The sequence below is a fragment of the Cucurbita maxima genome, unplaced genomic scaffold (assembly GCF_002738345.1).
Source record: "Cucurbita maxima cultivar Rimu unplaced genomic scaffold, Cmax_1.0 Cma_Scf00001, whole genome shotgun sequence".
In the NCBI taxonomy this organism is placed as follows: domain Eukaryota; kingdom Viridiplantae; phylum Streptophyta; class Magnoliopsida; order Cucurbitales; family Cucurbitaceae; genus Cucurbita; species Cucurbita maxima.
Window position 1 is genome coordinate 9,237,805 of NW_019272017.1, and position 23,160 is coordinate 9,260,964.

A 23,160-nucleotide genomic window follows, 5' to 3' on the forward strand; every position below is an offset into this window, starting at 1 on the left:
AATTACGATTACTTTAATTAAATAACAACTAAGGAAAAATAGCATTTGGTTTTATAATTTTGTAAAATTGAAGGATTTCGTGTTCTTCCATATCTCATACTAGCTTGATTCATGATTCACTTATTAATATAAATTAGAATAAATTTATATATATCATTAATTCAATCTCTTTCCAAGTTGGTTATGTATTGGTATTAAAATTTATAGCAACAAAGACCGCCGTTCGATCTAAAACCATAACCTAACATAACCAAACCAAATTCAATACTAGAAACTGATAAATAAATTATTAAAAAATTATTAACTGCCATCCCCGGTTCGAACCACAACTACCGTAGGTAAATTGAACCCGACACAGAAAGTTAAAGAAGTCTCGATTTACTTAAAAGGAATGAATATCCAAAATTTATAAAAGAATTCCCAACATAACGAACACGATCCCGATGATACCATAAACTACAAGATTAGGGGGGAATGGATACGGAAGAATTCATCTATAGAATGATGAGTATCAAAATTCTGTTTTAAAAACAAATAATGCAGTAATTATATTGATCAGGATGAAGCACCACTGCGGAGAGCTTGAGATTTTTTGGATTTACTCGTTGCCAACTGGGTCTCAGGCTGCAACAAGATAAAGAAGAGTTCAACAAGAAGCTCAAAACCGTATATATAATATAAATTGCGTTAAATTCTGATCCAGATTTTACCTCTTTCTTGACGGGCTCTTTCTTTTCTGATAAAATAAGCTCAATGTGGCATGGGGATGACATATAGGCTGCAAAACAAAATATCAAATTCAATAACGTATGGTCTGTAATGTTCTAACGAATAGAGTTTTATTTGGAATCTTAGAAACCATACGGTTAATTCTTCCGTGAGCTCGGTATGTGCGACGCCTTTGCTTCTGTGCTTGGTTCACCTGAATGTGGGATATGATGAGAGAATCGACGTCCAGTCCTTTCACCTGAATGAAGATTTACCATGTTCAGAATTCAACGAGACTTAAACTCAGGAGATCCATAAGCAACTAAGTAGGGGTGGGGTGGTAATACATACTTCAGCGTTACTCTCAGCATTCCTGAGAAGATCTAGAATAAATTTTGCAGATTTAACAGGCCAGCGTCCTTGTCCATTTGAATGCCTATTTTTTGCCTGTGCAGTTCGTCCGACACCTCCACAGAAACGTCGGAACGGAATAGCCTGCTTGTGGGCAAGAACATCCTCCAAGTACCTTTTTGCCTTGACCAAGGGCAGCTTTCTGAGGGCATGTGCAGTCTCTCGTGTATTCTATAAACACGAAAACAGATCATCAATTCAGTAATTTAACAATGATGAACCCTTTGAAAGAGCCAACTGAACCATTTGATAGACCAAGACTTAAATACTATATTTCAAACAAATTAGTAAAGCAATTCAGATGCCAGAGACTATAATCTTTTACAATAAAATAATTTGAAAAATGGGGACGCTGACATTTAAACTTTGATCTACATTTGTTACACTAGATATATTATGTTTGTGTAGCATCATTTACTGAACCTTTAGCAACCAGCTTTACAGAGGTTCACCCAATAACGATGCACTCAGTTTCCCTGAATTTAACGAGGACACCATTCACAGAAGGCAAGAGAGCCCTGCTTTTTTAATCAGGTAATTTAACCACAACCTTTCTTATAATTCCAAGTAAATGAAACAATAACAATAGAACATGCTATAACACAAATGTGGCACCATTTACTCAACCGTCAAGCAACTATTTCTACAGAGGTTCACCCAATAACAATGCACTTTGTTTCCCTGAAGTTTACGAGAGCCCTGCTTTTTTCAACAGGTTACAGACAAGGGCAGATTCAGAAAATCACACTTAAATGAAGCAATGGAATACTATTCTCCACATATTATGGAGAACGGAATATATATTACTAATAAAAAGTTACTCCAAAAAAAAAAATTAATCACACTGACCATGATGAAAGCACATAAGCAATAGCAGACTCTCTAAGGACCATCAATCTTTCTTTATATGAACTTACTGACCACGATGAAAGCACATAAGCAATAGCAGACTCTCTAAGGACCATCAATCTTTCTTTATATGAACTTACTGACCATGATGAAAGCACATAAGCAATAGCAGACTCTCTAAGGACCATCAATCTTTCTTTATATGAACTTACTGATAGTATATGAAAAATACTACAGACTATGTAGCATCATTTACTGAACCTTCAGCAAATAGTTCTACAGAGGTTCACCCAATAACAATACAATCAGTTTCCCTGACGTTTACGAGAGTACTATTCACAAAATAACCAACAGAACCCTGCTTTTTACATCAGGTTGGTAACAAGAAATCTCATATAATCACCACATTCACACCATCCAAGTTACATTACTGTAAATTATCTATCTTGCACGTCCAATCCAAAAATAACCAATCAGATATATATTATCACAGAAAACTACAAATTATGTGGCATCATTTACTGAACCATCAGCAATTATCTATACATAGGTTCACCCAATAATGATACATTCGATATTCCTGAAGTTTACAAGGGCACTATTCACTATATAGGCAACAGAACCCTGCTTTTTTCATCAGGTTCGTAACAAGAAATCTCATATAATCACTACACTCACGATGTCAATTTATATTACTGTAAATTATCTATCTTGCATGCACAATCCAAAAATAAACAATCAAATATATATTAACATAGGAACTACAAAGATTATGTAGCATCATTTACTGAACCATCAGCAATTATCTATACATAGGTTCACCCAATAATGATACATTCGATATTCCTGAAATTTACAAGGGCAATATTCACGATATAGGCAACAAAACCCTGCTTTTTTCATCAGGTTCGGAACAATAAATCTCATATAATCACAACACTCATTACGTCAAGTTATATATTACTGTAAATTATCTATCTTGCATGCGCAATCCAAAAATAAACAATCAAATATATATTAACACAGGAACTACAAAGATTATATAGCATCATTTACTGAACCATCAGCAATTATCTGTACATAGGTTCACCCAATAATGATTCATTCGATTTTCCTGAAGTTTACGAGAGCACTGTTCATAAAATAGGCAACAGAGCCCTGCTTTTTTCATCAGGTTGTTCACAGGCAGTCTTGTATGATCAGCACAACTAGTTACTTAAGTACACAATTAAGTAGTGTGTACGGCATTACTCACAATAAATAAAAAAAGTAACCACAAAATATTTACAAATTATACAGATTCAATGAAATGTCAATTAAATGAGTAACGCATTGAAAACCTATAAACTTTGCACTAAGCTGACGGGCTTGGCGAAATGGAAAAATCAATGAAAGGATAAAACAGATAAAGCTCCTAAGCTACCTTGAAATGGACTCTGAGATCGGAGCCTCGTGCTTTGCAAGCTGAGCAGAAATAAGAAGACAAGTATTAGATTACGTACTTATAACATCACTCGAAAACTTCAAACTAGTGAAAAACTAAGAACTGCATGACGAAAAAATCATATGATACAAACAAGAATACAATAAGAGAAGAATAAACTTACACTCAGTGTGGTTGTCCGGCTCCCTTGAGTACTTAACCTGTTAAAAAGAACATGAATATCCAACTGAATTCAGATACTTACTGAGAGTGAAGAATCATAAGCATTGAACAGATATTAAGAGGTGAAAAATGAGGTCGAAGATCTAGAAGAGGCACGGTACCATGGCGGGTGATGCTAATTCTTTGTTGTTCTGATGCCGACTTGAGTACCGCCAGCGACAAGAGAATTGGGTAGAAGAGTTTCGAGTCACTTATAGTAAAAAGGAAACCCTAATCTTGAACCATTGAACCACTGAACCATGTGGACTTCTTATTTGGGCTGGGCTTAAAAGGCCCACTATCATCTTTCCTCTGTCCAATATTTTATAAAAATTATAATTTGTGGGGTTATTGACAAAAATAGCCCCTTTTGAGTTTGTATTATGGCAAATGACTGCTTTTGACCCTCAACTTCTAGATTACATGTGAAATTACTTATTTATTATACATATTAAATTAATAACTAATATCTAATAAATTTTAAATTTTAAATATTTACGGATTAAAACATATTATTAATATGTATCATTAATACGAGTTACCATCTAAATATTTTAATATTTTTATAATTAAAGTAATGTTAAATGGTAACTCTATTTTTTTTGGTCGATTGAGTTGACTTAATCAAAACATGTCATTCCTTACATCAAATCACATTTTCGTTTTTTCAAAAATTCAACTCAAGCCAACTTTGTTTGAGCTCGATAAGTTAATTGTGTATGATTCAGTGATAGCATTGACTCATTCAACTACACCTTGTGTGCATTGAAATAACCAAACCTATCGTTGAACATGAACACCTTCTAAGTATTTTTGGTGCACCTAAATATTCTCAAAGTTAATCCCAATACCCATCAAATTCCGACAATTCATTTAAATGGTGCAATCCTATCAATCGGACACTAAGCGTATGCAACGCTCTTGCACGTTCAATTTAAACTATTCCTAGATTCTCAAATGCATCGAGTCGACTTCTAGGTATTTATCTTATTTGGAAAAATGGTAAATTAAATGTTTTTTTTTTCTTTCCAAATTTGATGCCAACATTGTTTGACCAGTAGGTAGCCTGTCTAATTATTTAATTGATTATGACAGACAATATCCAACACATATCACTCTTTGCCTCTTAAATCAATGTTAGTATTGACGGGTAATAATTCACAATTTATAATAATTATAATTCATTAGAAGTCAAACAATAATTTAAAATATCTTCAAATTTGTAACTTCCAATATTATACTTAATAAATTTTCATACATATTTTTAAAATTGTAGAGAATAATTAAAAATAAGTTAAATATATTTTGATTTGATCGAAATAATTTAATTGAAATTTTTTTTATTAAAAATTTGTGTTAAGTTTTTTTTATATAACTACTCGGTAGTCTATAAAAATATCATACAAATAATTTAATTCATGACATATTTTCTTGGGATTAAAATTAAATATGGCCCAATTTAAAATAAAATTTGTTATAAAATTAAAATTATATTTTAGATACTAAAAACAATTTTTTAATTTATACGAATTTCGTAAGGTTAGAAAACATAAAACACATAATTCCAAACGATTTGGAATCTCAATTGGATGATACGTATCAACTAACAACCATTAACAAAAGGGTCACAGCGGTCACGTGCACGTGAACAGGGAGCAAGGCCACGTGGCGTCGGTGGCATTCATGAGTACATAACTACCGTCGCTGTGTTCTCGTGTTTTGTTATACCTCCGTTTTTCATGTCTCCTTGGATGCTTCCGGTCGGGGCATTTTTCGGACAGATTCCCTTGTGGTGGGTAAAAAATCACCCAATAATTCAACATCTTTTCCCATCAATAATAATCCATTTAAATTTCACATAAAAATTAAAAATATTAGCCTAAATTTATAAATACTTGTATTTTATCAAATATATATATAAACTTTTATAAATTTTAATTTAAAAAATAATTAAAAAAATTATGTTATCGTTAATCTTAAATGGAAACCTATAGCATTTTGTTTAAAAAGTATTGTTACCAATACCATGATTATAAAATATCATAAACATTTAAAAATAATATTAACCCTTTTAACATTTATGTTAAAAAAAATTAAAAAAGTTATTACTAAAATAGAGTGTTTGTCTAAATACATTAAACTTATTATTTTATGAAAGTATTTAATTATAAATTTTTAAAAACTAAGAACGAAAATAAAATCATGGAAATCAATAATTATATTTAAGATTAAAATTTAATTTTGATTAAATACTTAGTTCTATCTTAATATTTTAAAATGTTAAAATTCAGTTCATTTAATAAATCTAAAATTTACTCTTTATTAGTTTATTTGTTGATTTTTGGAAAAATAAAATTTAATATGCAATAGTATTATCTTTATAAATTTTAAAAATAAATTTGTATTCATGGGAATTAAAATATTATTAATATTTAGCTAACTTTAAAAAATTCCATTTAAAAGAATTAAATTTAGTATTTAATTGAAGTACTTCAATAAGATTTATATTAAATTTGGATTATGGAAAGTACAAATATTAAAAGAAAATAACATTTAAAATACCGGATTTAAATTTAAAATTCCCGTATTGTTGGAAGAAAAAAAAAACGGTCTTAAGAGAGCAAAATAGAAATGGTTCACCCGCGAGAGCAATAGAATGAGAAAGAGAGAACCCTTGGTCTCATAATCTCATTTCAGTTGCGGTGATTCGGATGATAAGCGTCGGAGAAGAGAACTGAGAGTTGGAGGAATCGGAGAATTACAGAGATTATTCGGTGCTGAGATGAGCTTAGTCAACACTCACAGAAGCTGCGCGCCAATTCGTTCACTCTCTCCTGCTTCATCCTCCATTTCCCGCTGCGCTCACACTTCCTCCGCTGGTAATGCTCTCTCCATCCTTCTCGCAACGCCTGGTCTCTTTTTGCTGTTGTTTACCTTTGTCATCGTCCCATCTTTAGCCGTTACTGCAAGCAGTTGTGCTAGAATAGAATGAAAACGTTTGCTGTCGTTTCTCAAATCGCCTAATCACAACTCATGAAGTACTTTACCGAACGGATGTGTAAAGTTGATTCAAATTGTATTTCATTCTTCGTATTTTTCGAGTCTTTCAGGAATACTGTAGTTAAGTGGCTAATTCGTAACTTAATTAGAGAAATCACGATCATACTACATCGCGCTGTAGAACAAAAGAACAAAGGACACGGGTTTGATAATAATGTGATGAAATGAGACTTCTGAGTTATTCAGTGATATCTCATAGTGATAAGAGGAACGGACATCTATATATCTTTACATTAGTATGATAATATCTACTTTGGTATAAACCCTCGTACAGTTGCTTTTTTAACCACCCAAAATTTTTGGTACTAATGAAGATAATTTGTCTCAATTAGTGTAACAGTTCAAACCCACCACTAGTAGATATTGTCTGCTTTGGTCCGTTACGTATCGTTGTCAGCCTCACGATTTTAATAAGCGTTATAAGAGGTTGACGGTGATACGTAACAGGCTAAAACAGACAATATCTGCTAGCAGTAGGCTTGGACTATTACAAATGGTATCAAAGTCAGTCACCAGGCGGTGTGCCAGTGAGGATGCTGGCCCTCAAGGGGGTGGATTGTGAGATCTCATGTCGGTTAGAGAGGGGAATGAAATATTCCATATAAAGGTGTGGAAATCTCTCCCTAGCAGATGTGTTTTAAAATCGTGAGGCTGACGGCGACACGTAACAGGCCAAAGTGGACAAGATCTACAAGCAATGAGCTTATGGTATCAGAGCTAGTCACCGAGCAGTGTGCCAGCGAGGATGCTGGGCCTCCAAGGGGGGTGGATTGTGAGATCCCACATCGATTGGAAAGGGGAACAAACATTCCTTATAAATGTGTGGAAACCTCTCCCTAGCAAACATATTTTAAAATCATAAGGCTGACGACGATAAGCAACGGGCCAAAGCGGACAACATTTACGAGTAGTGGGCTTGAGTAATGAATCTCTCTTTTCCCTAACCAACCCCTTGGCTCTACACTGGCGTCAATTGTGCCAGAAATGGAACCAATAGGAGAAGGTTCATTATCTATTTAGGGTGGAATCAACATGTTCATTTAGCAATTGCTATTTTGGATCCTTTAGGAATATACTTACATGTATGCCATTCTAAACGATCCCTTCTCATTCTTAAATGTATGTTCCCTGGTTAACTCGTTTTAAGATGCATTAAAATTAGCCTTCTTTGGGAATTACTGCAAGTTTCAGTCAGATGCACGCAACACAACCATAACTGATATAGTGGTTTTTTCTCTATAAGACTGGATGCTAATATAATTTTTTACTGCCTTGGGAATTACCATATTGTTGTCATGGCATATAACCTTGATAAATAAGAAGTCATCCTCCACGAGCATAGTAAAATCATCAGGAGTGGTTCCTACTTAAGCTGCTGTTATATATGGCTTTTCTCTAAGTGTGATTCACAAGTCAAGTTATTTTATGGTTTGTTTCAGTCAGGATTAAAGGACATCAAGCATGTATTGGCTGATATAGTGACAATAGTTTCATGACTGAGGTTAAATTTGAATCTCGATGGTTTAACGTGCAGATCATGTGACGTGTGGAACACCAATTTGGATTGGGAAGGGAATCACTTGCATTTGCTTCAAGCGGAAGGGAACTTTTGAACGAGTTTGTATCAACCTGACTCCAGTACAGGCAAGTAAATAATAAAAAAAAAACTTCCAAATTGATTGGAGTAAGAAGGGGAAATAGTTGAGAAATAAACCACAAAGTTACCACTTCCATCGTGGGCGTAATTCTTGATGAATTTATATTGATCCTTGACATTCTGAATCTAGTTTGTACTGTGAGTTCCTTAACTTGATGAAAATCATTGTATTGCTAATATCCTTAGAATAACATTTACATTCATGATCTCAGGAAGATAGGTTAAGAAGATTAAAGCAGCGCATGAAGGTCTACTTTGATGGTTCAAGAATCGACCACCAGGTTTGCTTATTTCTATTCTGAAATTTGATGCCTAAGTTTAAGTTTTGTTGAGATTGTTGGGAGGGATTCCTACGTCAGCTAATTAAAGAGATGATCATAGGTTTATAAGTAAGAAATATATCTCTATTGGTATGAGGTTTTTCGAGAAAACCAAAAGCAAAGCCATGAGAGCTTATACTCAAAATGGACAATATCATACCATTGTGGAGGTCTGTGATTACTAGCACGGTATCAGAGCCATGCCTTTAACTTAACTATGTCAATAAAATTCTTTAGTGTCGAACAAAGAAGTTATGAGCCTCAAATGTGTAGTCAAAATTGACTCAAGTGTCGAACAAATGGTGTACTTTGTTCGAGGGCTCTAGAGAAGGAGTCGAGCCTCAATTAAGGGGAGACTATTCGAGAGCTCCATAGCCCTGATGGGAGGCTTATGGTGTACTTTGTTCGAGGAGAGAATTGTTGGGAGGAAGTCCCACGTCGGCTAATGGCTTCTAATGTCATTTTTCAAAATCATTATGTTATTACATTTACGTGTACACCTTGCTTTCTAGAATACTTATTATGAAAATTTCACCAATAACAGGAGGCTTTAAGAGCTCTGTGGTATGCAGCATACCCTGATCAAGAGCTTCAGGCGTTGGTATCAGATCAATGGAAAGAAATGGGATGGCAGGGAAGAGACCCATCAACTGATTTTAGGTTGTTATCTCATGTATTACCTTTTGTCATGTTATCTCCTTTTCATTGCTCTGAAAAGCTTTTACCTAACCCAGAGGAGCTGGATTTATCTCTTTGGAGAATTTGTTGTTCTTTGCAAAGACGTTCTCAGTAAGATCTCAAACTTCATTTCACTCATTTAAATTTTTAGTTTATTTTCACCTGATAGGGCCAAAGAGTTTATGAACTTGGTAAAAAACTCTCCATGGGTCTCATTGGGAGATCTCACATTGGTTGGGGAGGAGAATGGAGCATTTTTTATGAGGGTGTGAAAATCTCTCCCTAGCAAACGCATTGTAAAAATCTTGAGGGGAAGCCTGAAAGGAAAAGTCAAAAGAGGACAATATCTGCTAGAGGTGAACTTGGATTGTTACAAATGGTATCAGAGCCGGTCATTAAACGGTGCGAAACACTGGTCAGAGTAGGGCTAGACCCTCTCTAGAGTAGATGCGTTTTAAAACCTTGAAGGGAAGCTCGAAAAGAAAAGTCCAAAGAGAACAATATCCGCTAGCAGTAGACTTGGGCGGTTACACTAGTAACATCTTATCATGCTTTCACTAATCCTACTTGTCCCTTTACATTTCAGACATCTTTCCAACGTCTATTGAGAAAACAAGGAGGAAAGCCAGCAGTGTGGGAATATCCCTTTGCTGTTGCTGGTGTAAACATCACATTTATGCTAATGCAAATGCTTGATCTTGATGTTTGTGAGTATCAAATCCATTTATGCATACTCGTCGAAAGCTCGAGAGACCTTACAATCTTTATACGATACATACGTTACTCCTCTCATTTCTAATCAATTTAATGCAGCAAAACCAAGGACCTTTATCAGATCAGTTTTCCTACAGATGTTATCAGGTAAATCTCAAAACTTAATCCTGCAACATATCAAGTTTGAATTTACTTATCATATGGTATTTTCTGCTAAACAGAGAATGAATGGGCATTTGACCTGCTTTACTGCGTGGCCTTCGTTGTTATGGACAAACAATGGCTGGAAAGAAATGCTACCTACATGGAGTTCAATGTAAGAATAAATATGATACCCTTCAAGATTTGATGCCTTTAAAAACAGAAAAACATTTCACTCTGCAAACAGAGGTTAGTAAAAATGAGATAAATAATCAAATTATCTGTTTGTGGTAGGATGTGTTGAAGTCCACCAGAGCTCAATTGGAGAAAGAACTTTTAATGGAGGATGTGTTGCGGATTGAAGATATGCCTTCTTACAACCTTCTTCTAACATTGGATTACAGTTAGAATAATCTGTCACACTAATTCTTATTTGTTTATTTTGATGATATTAGCATCGAGGGAACAAAATTAAAAAATATATAGAAGAAAAAAAAAAAAAAAAAAAACTGTAGAACCCTAAGAAATACTAGTGCCTAAGTTACTTGATGTTCTTTGGATTGTTACAAATTTCAGTATAGGTAGATGATGATATGTTGTGGCCATGCCACTGATTATGCTGATGCTATTGTTATTATTATTAATTTTAGTCTCGGTATTGCCAACTTCTATATTTAAGGGATGGATGAATCTTTTTCGTAGTAGTTCTCACTTCCCATTTTAGTACCAAATAAGAAAGTAAAAAAATAATTTGAAATAAAACAAAATAAAAGTTGGTATTTATAGAAGTTACCATTCAAGTAAAAAAATGGAATATTTACCTTGTACCCTTGACTTTTTAACTCCGTTCTTTCTTTCTCGGGGTATTCCTTGAAGAAAGAGTTTCTCTTTTGAGTATTTTTCTTAGAGATAAAATCTCTACTGAGAAATTTGTTGTCACTTAGAAAACTCATTTGAAATAATATTTATCTAGTTCTTAAAGATAGAACGAGTATCCACATCTGTTTGAGTAGAAGATTTTAAGCCTTCCTCGTTATGGGTTGATGTTATCTCTTGATTAGAATCAACCGATTTTGCTCTTAATGAGTTGGCTTGGTTGATAATTTATGTTCAATCTTGAACTCATAAATTCCTTTACTCTTGGAAACGAGGTATTGTCTTCACTAAATTTAACTTCGACACTTTCGTCATCATGTTTGATGATTCGAGTCGGTTGGAAGTCTCTTCTCAATGAGGGACTCGTATATTCAAGATTTCAGGTGAAATTCTTGGTAATTTGATCTCATGAAAGGGTCTTTGATGTTAAGGTTTTTAAAGAACATGTGGATGCAACAGAGTAGCCCAAAACGTAAATGGGCCTGGCCCAGATAGGTATGATGGGCTTTTAATAGCCCAGATATACTTTATTGAATAAAGAGGTCGGAGATTTGGAGTTATAATATTATAATATTTTTCAAAATACGTCACGTTTATTCTTAAAGAATATTCATTCATAAAAGAATATTTAATATATAAAGAATAAATGTAGGATCCTCTTAATTTTATAAACTTGGTTTAAGTAATTTAAAATACTGTGGTCCAAACCGACCATAAACAGTACGGATTTGGACCGTGAATCTCATCTGTCGCCACGTGTCCTTCTGGAAACATCTACTGGAATATGGAATCACCGCAAAATTACCTCTTCCCATCCTGTCTGCTTTCTCCAACTCCAACAAATCCTTAGCCAAGAATAAGATTCTCCTAAAACCATGCGATCATGGGCCCCACCATTCGCGTATTCTTACCTTAACCGTTGGATGAGCGGCCGACGAAAAATCCAACGAACAGAACGCGGCAAATTACGCTAACGAATGGTCATTGTATAAAATACAAATTCAAGCCTTTTTGATCATCGTTTTCTTGCAAGCGAAGGGAATAGTGGAGTAGCAAATTTCCGGAGCACATCACCGTAAGGCTGTTGAATCTCTTTGTGTGTGCGGATAAAGTTTTGTTATCATTTGTTTTTCTTTTTGTCTACGCAAGCAATCGCGGTCTTGATCGATCGGAATTAACAGATGGAGAACGAAAGGCAGAATCTAGAGCTGAAGCATCTAGGTTTTGTTAGGATCGCTGTGATTCAGACGATTGTATGTGTTACGAATCTGTATGATTACGCGAAGCAGAACTCCGGACCTCTGAGATCTGCGGTTGAAAGTGTGGAGAGCGCTGTTAACACAGTTGTAGCTCCTGCCTACGAGAAGCTCCGAATCGCACCTGATGATGTTCTTGTTTTTCTTGACGAGAAGGTATTCTTTGTTTTCTTTAATCGTTTGGACTCTTTAGATGACTTTCTTGGATCAGTATGTATATTAATTTTCAGATTGTTTTCTGCGATTCAATCGATTGTCGGACGAAGATCGTTCTGGCTGGTGATTGATTAGATGGAGATGTTTTGCATTCCAGATTTTTATTCACTAAATCCAACTCTGGAATCTTGATTACTACGATGAATTTAGTTCTCCAACCTTCTATATGATGAGAATCATCGGGAAATTATTTTACCTTGAAATAAAATTAATTAAACCCAAGTGTCTCCGATTGGCCGACTGAAGTACAATTCATATATGATCATACCTGGTAGATACGGTTGAAATTTGAGTTTCAACGATCTATACAGGAAAAAATTGCGTTTAAATCTATTTCAGACCAGTGTAGAATGAATGAGTTTATGGCAGAGTGTGCGTTTTTTTCCCGGTCCTTTCCACGGAAGAAGATCAGTGAAGATGAAATGGTGAATTCGTTCGTAATTTATTCGAGGGACTATTAGAGTCTACAGTAAACATTATGCGTTCTCTGGGATAATGATTCCTGGCTGAAATGAACATTTCTAATCATGGTGGGAAGTTTGTTGCAGGTTGACAAAGCGACACATGAGTTTGATAAACGTGCCCCTCCTCTGGCAAAACAAGCCGTTCAAATCACGCAGCATTGTATCCAAAAAGCTGCTCGAACTGGGCAAGAACTTGTGAATGAGTTTCAAACAAGCGGACCACGCGCAGCGTTTTACTATGCAGCGAACGGGTACAAGCAGTTGGTTCTAACCCAAGGAGTGAAGGTTTGGGCATGTCTCAACCGGCTTCCATCGTTCCACAAGTTCGCAGACATGGCAGTCCCAACTGCGGCTCAGTGGTTGGAGTGGTACAACTGCAAGGTGAAAGGTATGAGGCAGAAGGGCTACCACGTCTTTGACTATTGTCCTGAAGTTCCTCTGAGTGAGATAGCTGAGGCATTTAAGCAGGGCGAGGCCAAGAAGAAAGAAGCACCTCCAACTACTCCTGAACAAGCTCCACCGAAGAACAAACCGGGTTCAGATTCCGATTCTGAATCCGAATCCGAATCTGAGTCGGTTTCGGTTCCAAACTAGAATAGGGTTTTTAGTTTCAATACCTAATCACCTGGTTTGCAAGAGTTATATGGTTCATGTTCATGATGTTGATATGGGACTAGCTCAATGTTTGTATACAGTTTGGACAAATAATTGAAGTTTTAGTTTCCGTGTGCGTGGAGGAAGGATAATAAAATCAGTTATGTCTAGCTAAAACGTGGAGACACGAGTGATGGACGCAACACAATGCTGGCCTCAAGAACTAGTGAGCAAAGGGATTCAACCACATCTGCTTTATTTATAAATTGAAGTTTCTGGCTTTTTAGGAACGACAGTACCTTTAGTTCCCTCCCTACAAAAAGCTATTATTGTTTGTTCTTAATAATTAAGATTTTTCGTGACTCGACTCATGACTCGTTTTCAAAATATGACAAACATTTTATGCATCTAGTCTAGAGAAATGAAAATGAAGGTAGAACGAAAGGCGGCATCATAAGTGCATCAAGAGTGAGTGTCGTGTCGACAAGGCAGTTGTTTTGACAAAATATTCTCCCACTATCTATTTCTCATTTTTTTCCATCCTTTCCGCACCTTTGAAGGTTGATTTTCGATATGGTATGCTGTACGTGTCAAAAGTGGAAATGGAGGAGTTGAGGAGTTGATGAAGAACTAGAAGGCCTCTCTCTAGGACAGCCTCATTCTTCTTTTATCTTATCCTCCACGGGTTCTAATAGTGGGGCAATCCACCATTTCATTGGAATCAAGTTTTTCCTCAAATGAGTACTCCTCCTCACACCAATCCATCAGGTTGAGCTCTCGGGAGCTATGATAGTTTGCAACAAATTTGAACCGTATCAGGTGATATAAGGATATAAATAATGAAAAATGCATCATTAGAAAAACAATGTGCTCAAATTCACCAGCTTGAAATATATCTTATGAGCTAAAAAGCACGTTTATTCCAGCACCAAAATCTCCGTTTGACAATACAAACCACAAGGTACTTCTCCAGTTTAAACAACAACAAAATAAACGTTCAAACAATTGCTTGGGAGCTTCCCAGATTCCACCACAGATTTCAGAGCTACCAAACATCCTGCAAAGTATTTCAAGAACAACAACATCAGGGGGATCTATCTATTGCTATATCTCTCCAAAAGCCCAGAAGTTTTCAAGTTTCAATCAGTTCTCTAAATCAATCAAATTGGATAGGAAAAATGCACAGAAACAGAACCTTTACTTATCACTTGGAGTTATTGTTGATGTCCGTAAGCAAATCATCGTAAGGATCCCTCCTACCAGGAACCTGGCTAATTTGTGCGTCCCACCGCAGCTGACAATTGTGGCGCTCAAATGTCCAAAATCCGTAAGGACGGATCGGATAGCTCCACATCTCCTTCGTCTTTTGGCATCGATCCTTCACCGCGTACACGTGCTCTCGGAACTTCCGATCCCTCTCTTTTGGATCCTCCATAAGTCTTAGTACCAAATTCTCAGCAAACTCCATGATGAACTTCATTTCTAGTATATTCCACAGATATTAACGAATCAAACGGGGAAAAAACGCCGAATAAACAATCATTGAACATGAAATTCACTTAATATCATGGTTTCCGCTCAAGAAAATCAAAGAACATAGCTGAATCAGATACAATCATGATCTCTCCAAATCTTCTTTCCGAGATTAGCTAAGAAACAAACCCGATCGACAAATCCTCCAGTGAAAGCCCTAAGTTTATTCAACAACAAAAATTGGAAAGATTTTGAAGAAAATTTCCGAATTCAATTCACCTACGATAAGAAATCAACATGAATCGAAAGCTTACCTCGAAAATCGATTGCAGGAATTAAGATTTCTTCCTCAGTAAATATCAGCCAGCAGTTCGCCGTTCGCCCCCCGTAGGAATGTACTCGTAGGAATGTACTCGAAAGAATGAGCAGAATACAAGAACGCCCAGTATTTTCATTAGAGACATTACCAGGCCCAAATTCAATTAAGCTTCAGGCCCAAAGGCCCAAATTCTCTGGACCTTGGACAACCTCTGGCAAGGCCCATTTAATGAATGTGATTTTCCAATAATGTCCTTCCCTGTTAATACACATTTTCATTTCCAGAAGTATTCTTGTCACCGCTGATGAGGTAGCAACATTAAATACCATTGAATAAATAACAAAATACCATAACTGCTGCTTTGAAACCGTTTTTCTTTTCTTTTTCTTTTTTTTTTTATTTTAATTAAATTGGACTTCCATTTCTTACCTACACTTAAAATACTATTTATCATTTCAAATAATATATATATCAAACTTTTGTATTAATTTGAATAATAAAAATCAAATCAATGTTCATATAATCCGATCACCTCACCATCAAATTTTTTTTTCTAATCATTAATTTAATACCAATAAACATAATGGGGTTGATAAGGTTGCTCGTATCACCAACCACATCAAATTAGCATACTTCTACCACATTTATTGAAAAACAAAATTCGTATGGTGTTAGACGAACACGACTCTTTAAAATGGTATGATATTGTCCACTTCGAGCGAAAACTCTCATGGGTTTACTTTGGGCTTCCCCAAAATGTCTCATACCAAAGAAGAGAGTATTCCTTGATTATAAATACACGATCATTCCTTGAAATGTGAATGAGAGGATTTGGTTGAAGATTTGTGGATCCCTTTCCAGACGCCACCTATTCTATTCCCAATTTACCTTTTAATTTCTTCCCCCATTAATTAAACATATTTTAATTTTAATTTTGAATATTTTAACATCTACCGTTGGCGTTGTGAGTTTATGGTACCTTTTTGAAGACCATTAACGAATTCCCAAACAACCTTTGTCGACCACTTCAAAATGTTGGACTCTCCACTTTTTTTTTTTTTTTTTTTTTTTTATTTNAACATCTACCGTTGGCGTTGTGAGTTTATGGTACCTTTTTGAAGACCATTAACGAATTCCCAAACAACCTTTGTCGACCACTTCAAAATGTTGGACTCTCCATTTTTTTTTTTTTTTTTTTTTTTTTAATTTTAAATATTACATGCCCTCAACCTTTTTGACTACACGAAAGTAAAATAAAATATTTTTTAAAATAAAAAATAGAATAATTATATAATTAATGAGTTTTTGCAATTTGTCATTACCTAATATTTATGCCCAATTCAGTGAATTCTTTCCCTTTTAAAGACACCCTTGATTCTTGCGATGCGGTTGTTATTTTGGAGGTTTTGAAATTTGTGAAGACGCTGTCGTTTTCAATCCCATTTTTCATCCATAAAACACTCTTTTAATTATTAATTACTTTCTTATTTATCTAATTTTAAATATAGCATTTTAAAATTAACATTAAGTTTAACAAAATTTACTAATACACTTTAATTTTTTTTTAAATAGTATTAAAATCTTTCTTCATTATAAAAAAATGTTTAAAAAACTCTCCGATTCAATTTATTTATATTTCATAGATTATCTTTAAAATTTTTAATATTAATTTGGAAAGTTTATGAGTATTTTTTAATACACCATTTTAATTAAAAAAATTGAAACGGGGTATTTTTGGAAATTGTTAAATGTTTTAATTATTAAGTTATTTTTTAGAAAAATACAAAATTTAAAACTACTCTACTTATTTAGCCTTTTAAATACGTTTCATTATGCGGCGTTTTATGGTAGCCATCATGTCGTGCCACATTTACAGAATCCGGTTTTTGAAATCGAAACGGTGCCGTTTCAATGTTCAGCAGGAAACCGCCTACGAATTATTTTAATTCGCAAACGGAAAAGAAATTAAAAAAATGGATTTTTTAATCTGAAATTATAATTAGGTAATTATTTAAAATCCGGTTTCAGCAATCCATATTTCAAATCGAAACGGTGCCGTTTCAATGTTCAGCAGGAAAAGAAATGGAATTTTTAATCTGAAATTATAATTAACTAAATAAGAGGGACCGGTGGAAAATTACTGATTGCTCTATAGTACAAAATTAGGCCCCGCCCTTCTAAAATATTAAAAAAAAAAAAAAAAAAAAAAAAAAAAAAAAAAAAAAAAAAAAAAAAAAAAAAAAAAAAAAAAAAAAAAAAAAAAAAAAAGGCACCGCCACCCTGTACACAAAAGGACAANAAAGCCCCGCCGCGCAGCGACGCGCCGATACGGCGGCCATGGTTACAAGATAATTAAACCAAAAAATAAAAACATTGCCTTTCGTTGTTTCTTTTCCTTTTCTTTATTCTCTCCCTTTACTTTCACGTCTCTCCGACTGAAATTACGAGAAGCCGCCGACGTTAAGAAACGGCTACCGTCACTGTCATTTCTCGTTTTAATTTAAAATTTTGTTTTTGTTTTTGTTTTTTCCATTTTTTTTTTAACTTTCGTCCATCATATCAACAACCCCATCGGCCCCACCGTCACCGTTGTCATCAAGCCAACGTTCCACAGGAACGCAATCCATCTTGTGGCGGAGTTTCCAATCCAATGCTTGACACGCACGTGAGCAGTAGTTAACGGCACCACAAACGGAACATCGACGAAACTCATGCCGTCTTGTCTCTGGTCGTCCACACCCCACGTGCGAACATAGTCTCAGACCATCCCCCGGCGACCCCCCACGTGCCGCGAACCATTCCGCCAAAAACTGACTCGCTGGATGAGCCTCTGGCGCCGGAATATTACAACCAAAATCGCTTAACAACGGACATGCCGAGCCCGTCACGTGCCGGTGATGAGGGTGAGGATTCCACGTCAGGAACGTACGCGATGCGGTAACGGAAGAACCCGCCTCCGACGAAAGCACGGCGGCGAGTTCACGCGCGTTAGCCTGAACAAGAAACCGACGACCCTCCGTTATGTTCTGACGAACACCGTAACCGTCTTGTAGACAATGACCAAGTTCCCTAAGGGCATCGATGTGGCCGAGGAAAGCTGCACGTGCGCAAAGAGCAACTCCGGCACGGAGGATCTTGTCATTTTTGGAGCCACCACTGCCGTTAAACTGAATGACAGCGAGTGAGTAAAGCGCCGGCGCGTGGGAACAAATCGCCGCCTTGGCCATCAGAGAAGCCCCGCTTCCTCGGTTTTGCAAACAGTAGAAACGAATCTGTGTCACATATGAATAAATAAATCAATGCCCGAATTACTAATTGGTTTTAAAATACAGAAGAGAAAGGGAATGTTTATAACTTTCAGAATTGGATTAGAATAAATAAATTAAAAAAAAAAAAAAAAAACACCAACAACAAAATTAGAACTAACCATGCCGAGAGTATAACAGGCCTCGACGTTGCCGGCGTCGGCGCACTGTTTCAGAAACCGGTGAGCCGATTCCGTCCAGTTCCGAGCGCTAATTGCAAAAATCTTCAGTGAAGCTCTTGATAATACTATGGGATTAAGTCCTAAACTGTTTAATCTTTTGCATCTGAACCCAAAATTATTATCAAAAAATAAATAAAAAAATCCGTTAGATCCAAAAACATTTAACGAAATAAAAAAATAATAATAAATTAAAAAAGAACATACGTTAGCAAGATGTTGATGAACTCGGAGGAAGAGGAAGCGGCGGCGCCGAGTTTAGAGAGAATAGAAATGACGAGGTCGTCCGGCAAGGAATCAAACAAATCGGAAGTGGGTGTTTTGATGTCGGGAGAGAGCTTGTTCCTCTTCCTGCAAAAGTGGCGGTCGGCGGAGGCATCGTGTGTTCTTTTACGAACACGGTTGTCGGAAAAGAAGGCGGCATCAAGACGAGGATAACAGAGGCCTCTTCGAGTTCTCATGGAGGATTGTTGTTGTGGTGATATCCACGCCTCTCTCGCTTTTTCAATCGGTAAAACTTTAAAAGCAAATGGGAAACGTTATATAGTCTGGACCAAATTATAGGTCCCCTCTTCGAATATAAACCACAGCAAACTAAGACAATTGCTTAAGGATCCTAAAATATGATACCCAGCTGTCAGTAACATGGAATTTTTATGCTCTTTATTTATATTTCTCTTTTCCTTTTTCCTTTTATTTATTTCTAAATAATTCTGTAAAATCTAATAATTGTTATTTTGCTGCTTTTTTTTTTCAAATTAAAATTTATTAATTAAAAAAACGAATGAGTCAACCTACCGATAATAGTTAGATGAGTCGATATTATTTTAAAAGAATAGAAAAATCTCTTCTCTAGACGCATTTTAAAATTTTGTACGGAAAGCTCTTAGAGTAAAAGCACAACGAAGATAACTTCGGCCGTTTTTATTGTAAAACGAAATTTATTTTTAATTTTCCTTTAATTTTAATTCCCTTTTTTATCTATTAGTGGAATTGAAAATTTTTCTTAGCGTCATTATCAACTATTTAAGAATTTGGATAATTGTCAATTAAATATTTTCCCATTTATATAAATAGCGTAATTTCTCAAAATTATTTTCTAATTAATATTAAAAAAAATAGTCTAAATTTAATTACTTTTTACCAAGAAACTCAAGGATATTTTGCATTATAAATTTCTACCAATTATCCTAAGGAGTCGTTGTAAAAAATAAATTTTAAATTAGGAAATGAATCTGAAAAAAAAATCAGTTCCAAATTAGGAAATAAATAAAATAAACGACGTTTCACAGTGAATACTGTCTCACCGTTCTTAGCATGTAGCTTTCCGCAGTGAGGTCACCGTAACATTAGAAAAACAAAAAATGTTGTTAGGGTGAAGTAGTAATAAGATCAAAAATAAGTAATAAAATCCGGGGAAATGACGTGGATCCGTTGAAGTGATATTGACCAATTACGTAACACCAAGTGGAGCCCACCTGTCCCCCTCGTGGCTGCTTCTCGAAGTAGAGTAAGTTTTTTCCTTTTTTTTAGCAGTACTGGAGGGCGCTGGAAATGGGTATTAATCCGTAGGGTCCCACATCGAAAAGAGGCCGTGTTGGAGTTGCCAACCATTTAACGCCGTAGATGTCTCCCGAAATCAACGTACCTGATTTCAAGATCTTGTACCATCCAAGCTTTTGATTAATCAAAAATCCTCCCTATGGCTGCTACTTTGATTGGACGTTAAACGTAAAACGTAAAACGTAAAACGCTGCGTTTGATGGGACATTTAGGGCAACAAGCATATCTAATCCTTTTTATTTTCTGATCATTTCCAAAAATATTATTATTATTTTATTTAAATTCAGTCGCTTTCTTTCCCGTCTAAAGGAGATTTTCCAGAGATCGTGCTTTTAGTGTTTGGGTTATCCGAGGGGATGGCTTCTGGTGTTTGTTCAATGACTTTGTTCTAATAAATCTTAATTTTATATAATTAAATTACACACGTGGCGCTTGGATGAGGAGAGATTTTATTTCAAGGGATTGGATTGGATTAGGACATCAACTAACTGACACGTGGCGTAAGACTGTGCATCCAAAGCTAATCCATTCTCCATCTCGAAGCAAAGCTCAACACAGCTTCCTCCACTGATACCTTCTCCTCCTCGCTCATAAAGATAACAAGGATAAATTATTTTTATTTTTATTTTTAATTTAGCCTTTTGCTTTTCTGTCGGACAAAGTATTGCCAGTTTTCCCTTGGTCTACTTCCGTGCACGTATTTATCTGTCCCTCGTAACATTGACCTTTGTACTGTCGCTTGCATTTCATAAATTCCAACGGATCTCTTATTTATTTCCTTTTTTAACTTTAGGAACACGAAAAATATATTCAATGCGGTAAAGAAGAGAAGGAAAGGGTAAAAAACAAAGAGGTAATTAATTATTTATGGGAGATAAGGATTGAATTTTACTCCATATTAAATACCACAGGCCAAGCAAAGGCAAGTACTTGGACACGTAAAAGGTAAAAAAAGAAAGGACTGTGAAGGGTGTCACGTGATAACTTTGTCCCGCAAATTTGTATGGTAAAGTAAGCAACAAGACTCACTCACACGCTAACCACTGTACGACTGGGTGTGGGGGATCCCAATTCCCGTAGCCCTAAACCCACTCCTTTTGGTTGCCTTTTTTGGCTTCCCCCAGATTTTGAGTGAATTACAAGGGTCCTCCAAATAATATCACAGTCGTTGTCGTCGTTGTCGTCGTCGTCGTTTCGTGTACTCCGATCGAGAAACGCCCCACTGAAACCACGACACTCTGTACGACATGTCGTAACTGTATGTATTATTTACGTTAAATTTTGGGCGTTTTGTTTTCTTAAGCCAACTGGGATTATTTGTTTTGTAATGATGTGATTGAGAATAAGATGATGGGATGGGACGGGATGGGATGGGATGGGATATCATGCAATCCACATGCATGGGCGGGGGGAGACTCAGATCGCCGTTGAATCCTTTGACTATTTTTATTTTTAATTTCTATTATTATTATTATTATTTTGTGGGGGACAGTTTTTTATTTTTGTTGAAAGAGGGCAGTTACGTGGGGTCNAGTTTGTTAGGCGGGTAACGGACAGCTCAGCTTCATTGTTCCCTATTTCTCTGATCAATGATACTTACACGTGGCAGCATCATAGCGACGCCCGCTTGATTAATGGCGAAATATTTTGTAGCCACGCTATCAAACCAACGGTGGAGATGTATGAACTGTCCATCAACCTCTTTACTCTCGGTTGCCGGGATTTTTGGGTAATTATCGTTTCAAATATAAATTTTTTAAAAAGAAATTTAATTATTTGTGGAAACAAAAAAAAAAAAAAAAAAAAAAAAAAAAAAAAAAAAAAAAAAAAAAAAAAAAAAAAAAAAAAAAAAAAAAAAAAAAAAAAAAAAAAAAAAAAAAAAAAAAAAAAAAAAAAAAAAAAAAAAAAAAAAAATGGAATATATGGTAGATTTCTAGTTGATAAGAATGGTCTCCTTGACAGGTAAGTTTAGGGTTCCCAGTTTGAACGTGTTTCTTTCTTCTAGACAAAAATTGAATAAAAGTTAGAAAGAGACTACCTATGTTGATTTTTCCCATCTTCTTTCCACAAATAAATTTGGATTTTAAAAAGTGGGTTGAATTTTATGTCCATTTCTTTTTTAATTTTGGGTTTTATTTATCCGTAATATTAATAATTTTTTTTAATCAATTCGACGACTTAATCATAAAAACTTTTACCATAAATATCCCACTACTCGGTGGGTGAGAGGGGTTGTGGGAATTTAATTTGTGCGTCGAAATCGAAACAAAGAAGAAACGAGGAAGCAAGCAAACTAATGGAGTACCTTAAAAGGTTGTCTGATTTGCAGCTAATAATAATAATAATAATAATAATAATAATAATAATAATAATAAAACTTAGATTTTTAGTTAACCTCACATTCTTCATTCCTATTTTATTGGGATTCATAAAAAAAATAAAAAAATTAAAAAAACTTGAGAAAAACGAAAAGAACCATTTGGGGGTAATTAATAATTAAAAACCCAAATTAATTAGAGAATTTGATGGAGCAACGGCGTCGGAGGATGTTGCTTAACGTAATAGCCAACAGCTTATTAAGCTTTGCTTTAGAGTGCCCAATGTCCGAAATCTAATCACGAGCCGCACGTGATCCCCATCCCACGCTTGTCTCTGTTCTAAGAACTATATAAAATATGCATACTTGTTTAAATTGTGTCTAAATTAATTCTTGTTTTTACAAAAAAAAAAAA

The 23,160-nt window shown here is 35.3% G+C and overlaps 5 protein-coding genes, 1 long non-coding RNA gene, 5 other non-coding genes and 1 pseudogene across 14 annotated transcripts; 3 read left to right on the forward strand and 9 right to left on the reverse strand.

Moving 5' to 3' along the window:
* Positions 1–360: 360 nt before the first annotated feature.
* On the reverse strand, positions 361–3,839 carry LOC111493274 (60S ribosomal protein L17-2). Its single transcript, XM_023142924.1, has 7 exons — positions 3,736–3,839; positions 3,576–3,612; positions 3,392–3,432; positions 1,060–1,290; positions 865–967; positions 711–778; positions 361–624 (listed from the first exon to the last, which is right to left on the reverse strand). The coding sequence occupies exons 1-7, from the start codon at positions 3,736–3,738 to the stop codon at positions 556–558; spliced, it is 552 nt and encodes a 183-aa protein (XP_022998692.1). The 5' UTR covers positions 3,739–3,839; the 3' UTR covers positions 361–555.
* On the reverse strand, positions 1,520–1,647 carry LOC111494243. The gene has a single exon (XR_002720160.1). It is a non-coding gene; the product is annotated as a small nucleolar RNA snoR74 (small nucleolar RNA).
* Positions 1,590–3,226, forward strand: LOC111493407. The gene is made up of 2 exons (XR_002720006.1): positions 1,590–1,653; positions 1,835–3,226. It is a non-coding gene; the product is annotated as an uncharacterized LOC111493407 (long non-coding RNA).
* On the reverse strand, positions 1,724–1,828 carry LOC111494250 (annotated as a pseudogene).
* Positions 2,207–2,336, reverse strand: LOC111494213. Its single transcript, XR_002720153.1, has one exon. It is a non-coding gene; the product is annotated as a small nucleolar RNA snoR74 (small nucleolar RNA).
* Positions 2,473–2,602, reverse strand: LOC111494219. The gene has a single exon (XR_002720155.1). It is a non-coding gene; the product is annotated as a small nucleolar RNA snoR74 (small nucleolar RNA).
* LOC111494237 lies at positions 2,739–2,868 on the reverse strand. The gene has a single exon (XR_002720158.1). It is a non-coding gene; the product is annotated as a small nucleolar RNA snoR74 (small nucleolar RNA).
* LOC111494231 lies at positions 3,007–3,136 on the reverse strand. The gene has a single exon (XR_002720157.1). It is a non-coding gene; the product is annotated as a small nucleolar RNA snoR74 (small nucleolar RNA).
* A 2,373-nt stretch (positions 3,840–6,212) lies between the features above and the next one.
* Positions 6,213–12,473, forward strand: LOC111493093 (ELMO domain-containing protein C). The gene is made up of 10 exons (XM_023142703.1): positions 6,213–6,492; positions 8,208–8,317; positions 8,543–8,611; positions 9,195–9,310; positions 9,385–9,439; positions 9,915–10,035; positions 10,142–10,189; positions 10,264–10,358; positions 10,478–10,587; positions 12,241–12,473. The coding sequence occupies exons 1-10, from the start codon at positions 6,396–6,398 to the stop codon at positions 12,263–12,265; spliced, it is 846 nt and encodes a 281-aa protein (XP_022998471.1). The 5' UTR covers positions 6,213–6,395; the 3' UTR covers positions 12,266–12,473.
* LOC111493158 (REF/SRPP-like protein At1g67360) lies at positions 12,098–13,887 on the forward strand. Its single transcript, XM_023142797.1, has 2 exons — positions 12,098–12,471; positions 13,080–13,887. The coding sequence occupies exons 1-2, from the start codon at positions 12,241–12,243 to the stop codon at positions 13,587–13,589; spliced, it is 741 nt and encodes a 246-aa protein (XP_022998565.1). The 5' UTR covers positions 12,098–12,240; the 3' UTR covers positions 13,590–13,887.
* Positions 13,888–14,443: 556 nt separating this feature from the next.
* On the reverse strand, positions 14,444–15,495 carry LOC111493347. Of its 4 annotated transcripts, XM_023143044.1 has the most exons (4): positions 15,377–15,479; positions 15,252–15,279; positions 14,791–15,071; positions 14,444–14,646 (listed from the first exon to the last, which is right to left on the reverse strand). In XM_023143044.1, the coding sequence occupies exon 3, from the start codon at positions 15,067–15,069 to the stop codon at positions 14,794–14,796; it is 276 nt and encodes a 91-aa protein (XP_022998812.1). In that variant the 5' UTR covers positions 15,070–15,071; positions 15,252–15,279; positions 15,377–15,479; the 3' UTR covers positions 14,444–14,646; positions 14,791–14,793. The 4 variants fall into 4 exon arrangements, with proteins under 4 accessions (XP_022998812.1, XP_022998787.1, XP_022998804.1 ...); XM_023143019.1 differs by lacking the exon at positions 15,252–15,279 and having other exon boundaries at positions 15,377–15,495; XM_023143036.1 differs by lacking the exon at positions 15,252–15,279 and having other exon boundaries at positions 14,444–14,648; positions 14,788–15,071; positions 15,377–15,495.
* Positions 15,496–17,879: 2,384 nt separating this feature from the next.
* LOC111492842 (F-box protein At1g67340) lies at positions 17,880–19,441 on the reverse strand. Its single transcript, XM_023142326.1, has 3 exons — positions 19,073–19,441; positions 18,809–18,971; positions 17,880–18,653 (listed from the first exon to the last, which is right to left on the reverse strand). Exons 1-3 carry the CDS (start codon positions 19,324–19,326, stop codon positions 17,922–17,924), a joined length of 1,149 nt encoding a protein of 382 aa, XP_022998094.1. The 5' UTR covers positions 19,327–19,441; the 3' UTR covers positions 17,880–17,921.
* Between the last annotated feature and the right edge of the window lie 3,719 nt (positions 19,442–23,160).